This window comes from Solea solea, chromosome 1, assembly GCF_958295425.1.
Source record: "Solea solea chromosome 1, fSolSol10.1, whole genome shotgun sequence".
Taxonomy (NCBI): Eukaryota; Metazoa; Chordata; class Actinopteri; order Pleuronectiformes; family Soleidae; genus Solea; species Solea solea.
In genome coordinates, this window is record NC_081134.1 from 30,811,705 (window position 1) to 30,825,112 (window position 13,408).

Below are 13,408 nucleotides of genomic sequence, written 5' to 3' on the forward strand. Positions count from 1 at the left end.
CAGGATTTTTTTTTTTTTTTTTTTTTACTGAATTACAGTGAAGATCACTTGCCTCAGAATCGAGTTTCTACTTTTTTACGTCTTCCTGTGGAGCTTTAAAGGTCCAGTCTGTAACATTTGGACGGGGGTTTATTGGCAAAAATTGAATTCTGAATCATTTGAGTTTTCAAAGACTTTGGAGTCAACCTTTTATTCGTACTATAGAAAGAACTGCTTTGGGCTCCGTAAAGGTTTGGGCCGGCACTGCCAAAGAAAAAAACAATGAAGAACGACACCCTTTTTTGGTATGTGATGGCCACCGTAATTCCCTGACGTGCTGGGGAAAAAAATTATCTGCTGTCTGACCATTAGATGTCACTAGAGCTGCAACTAATGATTATTTTCCTAATTGATTAATCTGTCTAGCATATTTTCGATTAATGGTCCGTAAAATTTCAGAAAACAAAAAAGTCGATCGGTGTTTGTCAAACCGGGAAATGATGACTTTCTTGAATGTCTCAGTTCAGTCTGAAATTATGAGATAAAAAGTCAGAATTATGAGATAAAAAGATGAAATTATGAGATAAAAAGTCCGAATTATGAGCTAAAAGTATAAACCTATGAGATAAAAGGTCATATTTATGAGATAAATAGTCATAATTATGAGATCAAGAGCAGAAATTATGAGATTAAGTCACAATTATGAGATAAAAAGTCATAATTATGAGCAAAAAAGTCAAACCATGAGATAAAAAGTCATAATTATTAGATCAAAAGCAGAAATTATGAGATTAAGTCACAATTATGAGATAAAAAGTCATAATTACGAGCTAAAAAAGTCAAACCATGAGATAAAAAGTCATAATTATTAGATCAAAAGCAGAAATTATGAGATGAAGTCACAATTATGAGATAAAAAAGTCAAATGATGAGATAAAAAGTCATAATTATGAGATCAAAAGCAGAAATTATGAGATGAAGTCACAATTATGAGATAAAAAGTCATAATTATGAGATAAAACGTCGGACATGGGCGGATATGGGCTTCCATACACATTCATATACTTGGTGAACATGAATTTTCCTCACTCCAGTTTATAAAAATAAATCCTGCGCAGGTGAACTGACCCTTTAAATTGAATTTAAGGTAGGAAAAGATCAGGTGAACACTTCATGCAAGTAAAGTCCCGCTCTCTCTGCAGTCGGTTCCCCTCTCTGATTAATCGCACATGAAATGAATCCAAACCGGGAAACATGACGAGCGCGAACACATGAAGGACAACGTTGACCTTGTCAGAGGAAAAAAGAAAACGTGGATTTACGCTGTGGTGTCACGCTTCCTAGTTGCCGTCCGTATCTCACCGAGAACACCGTCGTATAAACTTCCACGCTCAGGTTCAATCTGCCTGTTTCTGTTGGAACCCTTTTTTACTTTTATGACAACACAATCGTATTTGCGACGGCAGTCGTTTTTACACATCTGTCAAACGTACGAGTCTGATTTAAAATGTCCAACATGTAGGAAAATGGAATCTACTGTAGCGCCCATGCGTTCGGTTGTACAAGCATAAATCACTTAAATACAAACTGCTTCCGAAAGCCTTGGATTCAAACATTTTTATGGCCAAGGTAGACATTTTAAAAGCTTCTTCCTGGGTGTAGGAGGCATATATGAATTTGTATTTTCTTTATTGTACGTTTTTTATTGTACGACTTGTTTATTTGTGTTGTTTTTATACTTTAAACTTTATTTATACTTTATTGAATGTTTTTTGGTCTATTACATTATAAAACTTAAAACTATTCTACAGTATTGTGTTTTATTTGTATAGTATTAGTTTATTTTAAGGTTAAAACCAGGGTTTTAAACCTCTTGCCACGAGCATTTTCCTATTTTATTTCATTCCACCCTGTGTTATGTTTTACCGTTTCATTTGCATTTTAATTTTTTGAAATTTTCCTTATTGTGGAGCACTTTGAGCTGCAATCCTCAACATGGCACCAAGTTTCCTGAAATTCAATCAACTCAATCTTAGCGTGCTCCATCCTCATTTCAAGTCAGGGGGGCGCTATAGAGCCCTTAAGCTCACGGATCTGGGAACTATGTCAATATCGCACTTTCGCCAGACCCGCTCAAAAATGACCGCAAAACCACGGATATGAAGGATAACAATAGGTTCCTCGCACAAATTCGTGCCAGGAGCCGTTTTGGGGCCCCTGCCATTTTGTGGCTCGGGCCCTAATTATACACATTTTATTCCACAGACTGAAGAGAACATCTTTGTTCCACACGGATCTGCACGAATACCACACGGTAATCGTTTTTTAAAATGTGTTTTTCCTCATAAAAATGAGAATAATGTAATGATTCCCTCTGATATCGCAATCCCTGTCAAAGTGGAAATGAGGTAAAAGTTTCACTTCACACTTCTGAGTGCTGTTTGGCGAGAGGCGTGTTTTTTTCGAACGCCAGCGGGAGATTGAAAGGCGCCCGAGCCTGATGCCGTTGGACTTTTATAATTAAATGGCTAAATTACCAGTTGCTGTCGCCCACTGCTGTGAAAACCCGCCCACCCCGAATGGACGTCGTCATCCGCGCGCCCATCTCTCTCCTCATGTGGCGGACTCACAGTGACGGCGAGAGGGCGGGGAGAAAAAGTTCTGACAAATCTTATTTTGTGAGTGAGACGCGGAGCGTGGAAAATTGACTCCCAATCCTATTTGAACTGGACTCGATTAAAGAAAAAAAAGTCCCAGGGAAATTTAGAGGGGATTTAGAGTGAGAGGAGAGGACAAATAAGTCCAGAGTGTATGTGACAGAGCTGTAACAGTGGAGAATATATGACAGTGAAAGAGCCACAGAGGTTAAACTGCAGATGCAAAAGCTGGAAGGAATAAAACAAAAATATGGCATTTTTAGTTGTCTCATGTTTCCGTGTCGACTTGAATTCCTCATCTCTAGGATAAACGGACGGCTTTAAATTTAATAATTCACGTAAAATTTTCGAGGAAAAACTAAAAAAGACGGAATATTGAGGAGATAGTTTTCTTTTTCTGAAGTTTAAACATCTTTTTGTTGACATTGTACAGCTTGATGAATGAACGTGCTTTACACTGCCGTTCACCCGTTCACACTCACACGAGAGCTTTCCCACTGTCCTGTGATTGGCCAGGTACCTGGAAGTGACGTAATTGGTAGGCCAGCTCTCAGATACACAGCTCCCCCTCTGGCACGGTGGATGCTCTGCATCTCAGCAGCTACAACGAGAGTAGTTCTTCTTCTTCTGCGGTTGAATGTACGCAACTGGACTAGTGCCGCACCAGGAGGCGCTACGGTGGTGAGAGGAGTGGTGAGGTTTTCTGATGACAACATCAGCATAGGGAAGTGCTGATCCGCTTCGCAGAGCCCAGAAAAACAATACAACACTATTTTCTCAGCAGTGGCTGAACTGTTTGTTCTGAAACTTTAGGGTTTCATAAACGAGGTAATGACGCAGATACACACACACACGCAGCGTTAATTGGAGCTTCCGGTCTATGTCGCCTTTAAAAAGACTTAACGATCCTTAAAACGTGGCTTAATCTCCAACACTTAGCAAAGGAAATGTCTAAAATCTCATCATTTATCAGAGGAGTCTGGTGTATTCAAGCGACAGCTGAGCCGAATGCGAACCTTTTTCCGGCACAAGCTTGGGTCGGGTGGTCGTGTGATTCTCGTCACTACCACCGTGGGTTTTCATCGCCATCCGTTGTGGATTTATTTCTCCTCGGTGCACACTTTGTCCCACAGCCGCCCGTCCGTGAAGCCCTTATAGCCTGATAGTGGTCAACCAACAGTTGAAGTGGACTTACTGTGGAATATTATGACATTTAGCACGTATACTGTTTTTTATGTAAACTCAGGATGGATTTAAAGAACGTAGAAATCCTGGCTCCTGCAGGTGCGAGGGTTTACGTACTTTATGTGTGTAAAAATCCAGCTTTTAGGATGTTTTTCACGAGGCAGGAGGTGAAAAAGGCTCTGAACAGAGTCAGAAATCAGAGGATTCAGACATCTGGCTGGAGCTCACTCCGCTGCCACTCTGCTGCCATTTTTCTTGTTATTTGGCTGCGAGCTCTTGCTGACTGCAGCAGCACACACACACACACACACACACACACACACACACACACAGAGAGAGCCCGACATTTATTTGTGCCTCCAGATGTCCTCAAATTATAACTGTGAGAGCTTTACAGACGGCAGGACCAGGGTGGGAGGAAAATACATTTTTCAGAAGCACTTTTGATTTCAAAAATGTATTTCTTTTTTGGTTTTACCTTCTTCAAGACCGGAGGGAAAGAAAAGAAAAAAAAAGGCGGGGGGGGGAGACGATGGGAAAATAAATGAGTTTTGTAAAAGAAGAAGAAAACGGGAGGAAAGACATTAAGGAAATGGAAAGTTGATAATAATTTGGCTCACGTGGGCCGCTGGCATTTAAAGTCGCGACGGCACACGTCGAGTAAACACGCCGAGCTGTGTTATTACTCCAACAGCCCGCTGTTATTATCTGATGGCTTTTTAATTTGTTCGACTACGGGATTTTTCAGGGACGCAATCTTGAGTCCACGCCGCAAAGCGGGCGGCCTCTGTAAAAAAAAGAAAAAAAAAAAGAAAAAGCATTCGCCAGGACTTCAATTAGCCAAACAATCAATACATTCAATTCCACATTAGTCATTTCTCCACTTATTTTTTGCCTCGCAAAAGAGAAAATGTTGTGAATGAAAGAAAAGAACGGAGAAAACTGCGCGGAGTTAAAGTCATTATCGATCCCTCCGAGGAGAAATGGGACTTAAATGCCACAGAGGGAGCGACCAACGCTGGAGACAAACCTTAAAATATTCATGTTTTAGCCTTTGCTGTGCGTGGCAGTCAATCATCCGTCATTTCAGGGAGGGGATCGATACCAAATCTACGCTGTGTCCCTTATTTTTGGACAGGGCTCCTTCTCTCTTCGAGCCTCTCTCTCGTGTTTAAACTGAGGGCGAGATTTCCATCTAGAATAACAGCACAATGAGCTGGAAACCATTTTAATGTAACGCGGTGATTGGATTGTGGGACATTAGCTGCGAAATGAGACGTTTAAAAACCCGGGAGTGGTGACGTCTGTAGCAGTCTGTGCCCCCGAGGAGGATCGGTGTTAAGAAAAAAAAAAAAAAAAAAGCCAACACATCACAAAACTCTCAGACTGTCCTGCTGCTGCGGCTGTAAATCACCTGATATCACACAGAGCTGAACCCCGGGCTCAGGGACACAGGGGGACGGCCGAGGACTGGATCCAGTACATCACTGTTAAAGCTCACTCACTGGTGGATGAAACATTGTGCACTGAGACCACGGGGACAGAGGACAGGTGGCGAGATGTGTCTGAATCTGAAGGAGCGTGAAGCTTGAAGGTGTTTTGGACGAGGACCAAAGGGGAACCAGGCTTTTTTTTTTTTTCAGGCCTCTGCTCTGTGGAATAAACCTCTCTGAGGCAATCGCACGCACCCTTATCGTCCTTTTAAAATCTCTCTTTCAAAGAATTACTTTCACAAGTGTGCTTTTACTGGGTTATTTATTCCCCCGCGATTGTTATCTGTCGTACTAATGTTGTCAAGTCTTTTATACTTTCGTTGTTTTCTTATGTCATTAGTCTAAAACTTGTTTTTATAAAAAAAAAAAAAGGCCCAACATAATAAATCCCATTTATCATTAATGATGCGGAGAAATTGGAGAAAATTGACTTTTTTTCCTCACTGTTTTATCTACAACAATCAGCCTGAGCAAGTTAGCGGCTCTTATTAAAGTGCCAACTGTGAAATATTCCACAGCCCCTTTCTCCTGATATCTGTGATCAGCATTTGACGAGACCATGGTCGTTTTCACACCTAATAGTTTACTTTCACACTGAACTTTAGCCAAATTGAACCGAAACCTTTTGAATAACGTATTCTCCTCCTCGCCTGAGGGCGGCGCTGCATCGAGAATTACTGAAGGAGAAGACGAGACGACAATGAACAAGAAAACTCGCTCAACAACAAGTTTCTGTCACGTAAGAGCAAGTGTTGCACTTGTAGCTCAGCTGGTTTTACTCCACTCTCCTTTCTCGACGTTAAGTTTCTTAACGTGGCTTAAAGATGATTATGAGTTTCCTTAAAAAGTTCTAAAACAAAAAATGGCATCTTCTCTGAGCACATTTTCAGAAATGCAACTTTATTTGAGTATTGCTAACCCACTATGTTAGTTTACTAAAGCCACATTTTACTCTCGGGGCAAATAAAAATTACCTGACCAACACCTGAATTCAACAGGAAATAGACAAATGTTGTGTCCACACCAGAGGAAAATCCTGCAGGACAAAGACCACAGGTATGTTTCCTTATGGCCGGTGTCAGGTGACACTGATGCACATTGTTTTGCAGAATAAAACCATGTAAATGATATAATTTGTACAAAATAATGTAGCTCCTTTCAAATTTAAGCAGAAACATAAAAAACTAAATGTGCAATTTACATTAAAAGACATTGTTTACACTGCTAAGTATCTAAAATGTGGCCTTAATGATGTCTAGTGAAGGGCTGTCAAACTCATATGACCAATGAGCATCTAGTCTGGTCGGGGGTGCAGTCTAGAACACAAAAAAACATATTAAATCACAATATTCCATCCTGAAATTGCAAAATTAAGACATTCATGATCCTATTTCACTGAATTTCAAAATAAAAGTGCTTGTTTTGATGTGAAATGACGTACACTTCACAATAAAAACCCACTTGTGACGCAAAATGAATCTAAAATGACGTCATTAACACCAAGCTTATTTATATTATGTCATTGAATTTCAGAATCTAATCTAATCGGTTGAGGGGGCCACATGTGGCCCACTGGCCGCCAGTTTGACATCTCGGGTCTAGTGTGTTCACACCAAAACAGCGATGGAAAGTGAAGACATGAAAAAAACAAAGTCAATGCATAGATGAAGAACTAATGATTATTTTCAATAATCTATTAATCTCTCGATTACTGCTCCATAAAATGTCAGTTAAAAAAATGATGATTTCTTTGTTCTATGGACCAAAGAAACAAATAGAAATATTCACATTTAAGAAGCTGACACAATCGGAAATTCATGTTTTCGTCATGAAAAAAGCTTCAAAGAATGAATCGATTCATTTAGTTATCGATTCACAATAAAAGGGCGTGGCAGAAAATGAGTGAGGACGCTCTGACACGAGCTCCGGCTAAAGAACAAAAGGGATCACGTGACAAACACTTCCATCCATCTTTTACCACTTTATCCTCCACATGAGGGTCACGCGGGGGTGCTCTGCCACTCTCAGCTGACAGGCGGGGTCACACCCCGGACAGACCGCCAGTTCATCAACAAGCATCCACTCTCACGCTCTCACCTACGGTCAATTTAGAGGGTCCAATTTGACCTTATCCCCATATTGCATGTTTTTGGACTGTGGGATGAAGCCGGAGAACCCGGAGAAAACCCACGCACACACGTGGAGAACTCCATGCAGAGAAGTCCTCGTTCCAACCGGGGCTTGAACTCCGGGGGACTTCTTGCTAACAACTACGCGGAGGCATCGTGAGGTCAAGAACGTCACGTCTGACCGTTTTCCTCCCTCTCCATTGCATTCTTTGCACTCCTGTGAAACGTCGACACGCGCCTTCATAATGCCTGCAGGCGTTTCGTTGATGTCGGGATTAAACCGTTGCATTTCTTTCACAGACTCCAGGGGGCGGCGGCCTCTTTGCAGCCTTGAAACTCCACATTCATTTCTCTTGTCATATATATTGAGCAATAACAAACCTCGTAATAACCAAAACAAGCCACTGCAGCCAAGGCCACTTGACAAGTGGCTTTCAGCAGCACACACACACACACAAACACACACAAAAAGAGTCACTTCTGACCCGAGCTACAGAAACGCTGACGGGACAGAACTCTGATGCTTGAGCTCGCCAAGGGGGCGTTGAAATGAGAAGAGGCAGAAAACGTGAATAAAGACAATAAAAGAAAAGCTGAATGGACGGAGGCTGACGCTGATTTAACGAGGCGGGGCGGCGGCAAGTCTTGATTTAACGTCCTCACCACCTTTCGCCTCCGGGAGCCTTGAGAGATTGTGAGTTATGGAAGGAAGGAGGAGCCCAGCAACGCAGCAGACCTTCTGTCATTGTACGAGGGCAATATAACACAGACACACTAGGATTATAACCAACAACAACAACAACAACAGGAAAAAACGTGAGAAAACAGCGGGAAGACGAGGCTGTTTTAAGTGAAGTGAGCGTCAGTGAAGCCACATGGGCCTGAGAGTGCGGATAAAGATGAGGAAATGGGCTTGTGAGCGCTGCACTGCAACAGTTCCTTAGTATGCATGCTACGGTCCGAGCGCAGCCCCATGCGTGCTTACCATTTTGGAGGCGGTGGTATCGATCTGCGTGGCAATCAGCATGGACATGACTGAAGTGAAATACAACAACCAGAGAAGAGAGAAAAAACAAAAGGACTTCCTTTGACACTCGCAGTCTCTTCCTGTTTTCCTGTTCCCTTAAGACAGAAAAAGTCTCCCGGACGAGTGTCTAACGAGTGGCAGCAGGCTTCACCTGGAGTGGGAGGATTATCTTCCTCCGCGAGACCCTACTTTCCGCCGCCTCCCCCTCTCCCCTCCCCTCCCCTCACCTCCCTCCCTCCCTCACTCGCTCCCTCGCTCGTCAGCTGGAAACCGGAGACACTTCCACGTTGGTTAATCAATCACATAACGACAAGGATTTGGGGCTGACGCACTGCGATCCATTTGCCCGGATGGGCTCTTGGGAAATGTGTGTGCTCCCCCCCGACTTCACTCCGACTGTCTCTCTCTCACCCCCCCAGTTTCCTCCACACCGCTCTGGCTCTATCCCCCTTTGACTTTGTCAGAGAGTCTCGATCTCTCTCATTGACTGCGCTCCCTTACAGGGTTTATCCGTCTTTGTCTTCCCCAGGACAAGTCGTCTTTCTTTCCCCCAACTCTCAATTGAAGTAGCGGCAGACGGCGTGAGTGTGTGTGAGGAGGTTCTGCTCCTTCTCCCTCCCTCCCTCTCTCTTTCTTTATTTCTCTCCCCACCCTGATTTCTTTTCCTCTTGCCCCTTCCTTCCACACAAACCCATAATAGGCGGTTTTTTTCGGCACTTGGAGTTTTAAAAACGTAATCTCTGCACAGGAAGAACCATCTGCCAAACAGCCAAAACAATGTTCTTTAAATCTCCATCACAGCTTTAATGAAGCAAAAGGTGTGTGTGTGTGTGTGTGTGTGTGTGTGTCTGTGTGTGTGTTTAGAACTGGCAAGTAAACGAGACGGAGGGAAGGGAGAACAGACGGTGAGCAGATAAAACAAGCCGCAGAAATTGCAACAGAACGCACTAAACATGACTGACTGGTGCCGTAAAAGTTGTTACACGCGCTGTTCTGCGCGGCTCATGCGATCACGTGCTCTACATGTTTGTGTAAATCGAAGGTTCTGCGTCTGGACACTTGTCCGCCGTCCAATTTAATCAGCCCCGGTGATGGGCCGCAGTAAAACGGTGGTGGAGATATATTCCCGCCACAGATCGCGCGTCGTAAATCACCCGACGGGATATTTATGTAGCCTTTATTACTCCAGCTGGATAACAAGCGCACTGGCAACATGGAGCGAGCGGACTTTACAAACTAAAAAAGAACAAGAACTAAATGCTTTAACTAAAGATAAGAAAGTTCCTGGGAAGATTTCAGTCAAGTTTAATTTGTTTCCTCCAACTTTTTCGATTGAGATCTTATTAAATCCGGAGGAGATAAGCAAAACAAACTTAGCTGCTATTGATGAACACTATCAATAAACACACTCTGTGGGGATGTCACTGGATGTCACACTAAAGCAAAGGTAACATGAGGCCGGAGGCAGCCGTGAAGACTTAGCACACTGTATTAAATGTAATTTGGGATATTGATCATGAAAATGCTCAATACAATTAAAAGTGGACTCGGCCGAGGCGCCGGGAAAAAAAAAAATTGCTTATTGTCGAGTCGCGGCCTCCAGGTCGATATCAAACAAACGCTTTACCATAAAGTCTTTGTGCGCTGAGCTCCTCCCACCACCTGTCACACACACACACACACAACAGATAACCACAGTCAACTCTGAGTATCGATGTTTTATTTATTCACTCATCATTCTACTCTGTATTTCATTTCTAGCCATTGTGGAGCTTTGTTCCTTTTGTGCCTCTAACATCCCCCCCCCCCCCCACCGATCATTCTATTTCTATGTTTTCTGGTAGTTTTGGAAATTTCGAGATATCACAAACAGTCTGGGAGTTCTAAGTACACATGCCAAGGGTTAAACAACAGTTCAGGTCACCAGAGAAAGAAGGGAAGGAGCAACTTGATAAAAATAAACTAAAGAGCATCAGCAGCTGTGGATGTTGATGGTCACGTTTTGTACAAAAACAGTTATTATTGTAATTGTTGTTATTGTATAGTTCTTGAGCTTGGAAAAAGTAGATTATTTTACACTGGACTAGAGATGTTCCGATACCATTTTTTCCCTCCTGATACCGATTCCGATACATGTGCTGTGGGTATCGGCCGATACAGAGTACCGATACCAGAACAAAAATTGTTAAAAATTGTGTTATAAAAAGATTGTTAGAATGAGTCTCTGAAGTAACGTTAAACTTTAAAAACAGAGGCATACATACGCAGGACACAGGTACGCTGGTTAGTTGTAGCGCTGCTCTTTTCGTTTAATAAACGGGCCGCTCCAGTTTGACTGTAGGCGCGCTAACGGAGCTAACAACGCTAACGGAGCTAACTGGTAAATACTGCCAAACCGCCGACATGATGAGCTAACGTTAGCTCCTTGTCTACAGGTGTCGGGTGATCAGTTCTTCTTCACACCTCTAAAACAGCACAGCGCAACTGTTTCAAGAGCGGCAAAGAAGAACCGTGTCAGAGCTAACGGAGCTCTAATAAATTACGTGGTATCGGATCGGTGCTTGAACTCCAGTACTCCCCGATACCGATGCCCACAGTATCGGAGGCATTTCCGATACTGGTATCGGAATCGGAACAACTCTACACTGGACCTTCAATATCTACACTTTCTTGTCTAAAATCCACTTTTCCAATTAATTTGAGCAAATTAAACTCCTGTTATGCACACTGATACATGGCATGGGGTCAAGACATGAAAATGGACATCGTCTTCCAGTTTTAAAAGTGAAGCCCAGTTATCCACCAGGGGGCGACTCTACTGGTGGTAAAAATAAAGATCTCAGTTTAAATGACAGGCCGATGGGAAATAAGCTTCTACTTCTCACTTGGTTTATAGCGTCAGTAAACATTTTCCTGAGGTGTCAAGGGCCCCAGTTGTTAGTTCCACGTATTTCTTCAATAAAACATGACGTCAATTTTGTAAATCGCAAACAAATTGAAAACAATGTCTCTTTTTCCTCTAAACGAACGTAACTTACAACATTTATATCACGTTCTATTGACGAGGATGTGAAAGTAGTAGGGATGCACCAGAAATACGGCGCCCAAAACATATCAGCCGAAAATTGTAAAAAAGGCATTTTCGGTTTTCGGCCAAAAGACTTTTAAAAACGGTGGCTAGCAAGATTCTTAATTGTTTTACTCTTTGAAGCATGAATATTAACCTATACAAATGCAATGCCTTGATTTCAGTGAAGTAAGTACACTCAGTCCCAGTTATAACAACAAAAATAGATAAAAAAAACAAACAATGTTACACAATTGACATTATTTCTTTCGGTGTTTCGGCCAACAATTTTCATTTCGGTGCATCCCAAGAAAGTAGTGATTGAGGTCCATTAACTCCTTCGGGAAATGTTTACTGATGTTATAAATCAAGTCAGAATAAGGCTCTTACTACCTGGTTGGTCTCAGCCGGCAAACCAGAAGACTACATTAAGAAGACAACACTTTTTACATATGGTCGATGATGAGTAGTGAAGATGTAGCCTTAGATACAGGCGCAGGAAGCTTAAGTGGACGAGTTTAAATGAGTCTTCTTCTCTCTTGGCGAGTTGAAACCACAGGGCTTTTTCTGGGGCTGCATGTATAACCGATGAGAAAATTTGCCTAGCTTAAACCGTGGCAAAAATCCCAATCACACTTGATTCAGACGTTTCACCATAAAAGTCTTGGAGCAGCAGCACAGGGAGAAAGGAGAGGAGACAATCCGCCCTGAATTGCTGCAGGGGCTTTTAATGTGAAACAATTTAACCAACTGGAAGAGGTATTGAGTTTGTGTTATAAAAAGCAGCTACAGCAACTAACTGCAGATTGCAAAACATAAAAGGTATCTTGGTACAATATGATCCAATAAACATAAAAAGGGGGGGAGAGAATTGGATGGAGAGCCACTAAAAGCTCGGCTTTTTCTATTCAGCTGAGGGAAATAAAGGTATTTTAGAAAAAATGCATTACGGTCATTCAGGTTTGCAAGAAAGTTCAGTCATGTCCAGGAGACATTTGAGGAAATAAAGAACCGCAGCAGGTCCATGTGGTCCTATAGAGACGTGGCTCAGGTGCGGTTTTTTTTTCACCTCGATGTTTCACTCAGTTTCACGCGGTCAGATTCTGCCGCCGCGGAGAAAGGTATTCTTTCCGTATCTGACCTCGAGCTCAACCCGCCTCGGATTTAAATCGCTCGCATTTTACGGCTTCCGGACTCAGCCGACCATGTGATGAGTTTCATTGCAGCCACACAAGCGAAAGTAAGAAAAATAGATTTTCCTGGTCGGGAAAACGTTTGTGTTTGTGTTGAGTTCTGCAATCAACTGTGCATCAAATTAAAAGGATTAAAACCATTTCTTTGTACTTTTCCCGGTAATTTATACCAGTGCAGTGACCTAGGTTCAATTCTTTGCTACTTTATGTGGAGAAAACCAGAGGAATAACTCATTAAATATTAAACATAATAGGGAATAGGCAACGGAGGGACAAATATGCAGTTAATGGAGAGTCAATGGGTGACAGAGTATCAAACACAAGTCTGATTTTGTGCCTCCTGTGCCGTTAAACAATACCAAGGAATAAGGACACGGTTCTCCTTTAAAACCCATTTATTCCATTATCGAGCACCGCCTTTTCAATTCCCCCACCGGATCACCCGCAGAGGGACGAAGAGCCAAAATGAAAAAAAGAATTCCCAGAGGTGTGAAGAAGCACTGAAGGCAATTCCTACATATTGTCTGCGAGGACGAGGCTGGACAGAGACACAAGGACAGAGAGACAACGCAGCGAGATGGAGAATCTGAAGGAAAACTGAAGCCGTGATCACATTTTGAGAGAAGAGCGCCTCAATTAACCGCAAAAATGTGCAATAGCTAGAGTGCAGAGCCAGTG

At 42.5% G+C, this 13,408-nt stretch overlaps 1 protein-coding gene across 3 annotated transcripts in view; it reads right to left on the reverse strand.

The window, feature by feature from the left end:
- The window catches only part of dpp6a (dipeptidyl-peptidase 6a), a 268,421-nt gene that overhangs the window by 193,937 nt on the left and 61,076 nt on the right, over nucleotides 1–13,408 (reverse strand). The window contains exon 1 of one of the 3 annotated variants that reach the window (XM_058632266.1): nucleotides 8,429–8,609. The exons of the other annotated variants lie outside the window; for them this stretch is intronic. Coding sequence (XP_058488249.1) covers nucleotides 8,429–8,476 — 48 coding nt within the window. The 5' untranslated portion in view covers nucleotides 8,477–8,609. Of the gene's footprint in view, nucleotides 1–8,428; nucleotides 8,610–13,408 lie in introns of those variants that run through there. 3 annotated transcript variants of the gene reach the window in all.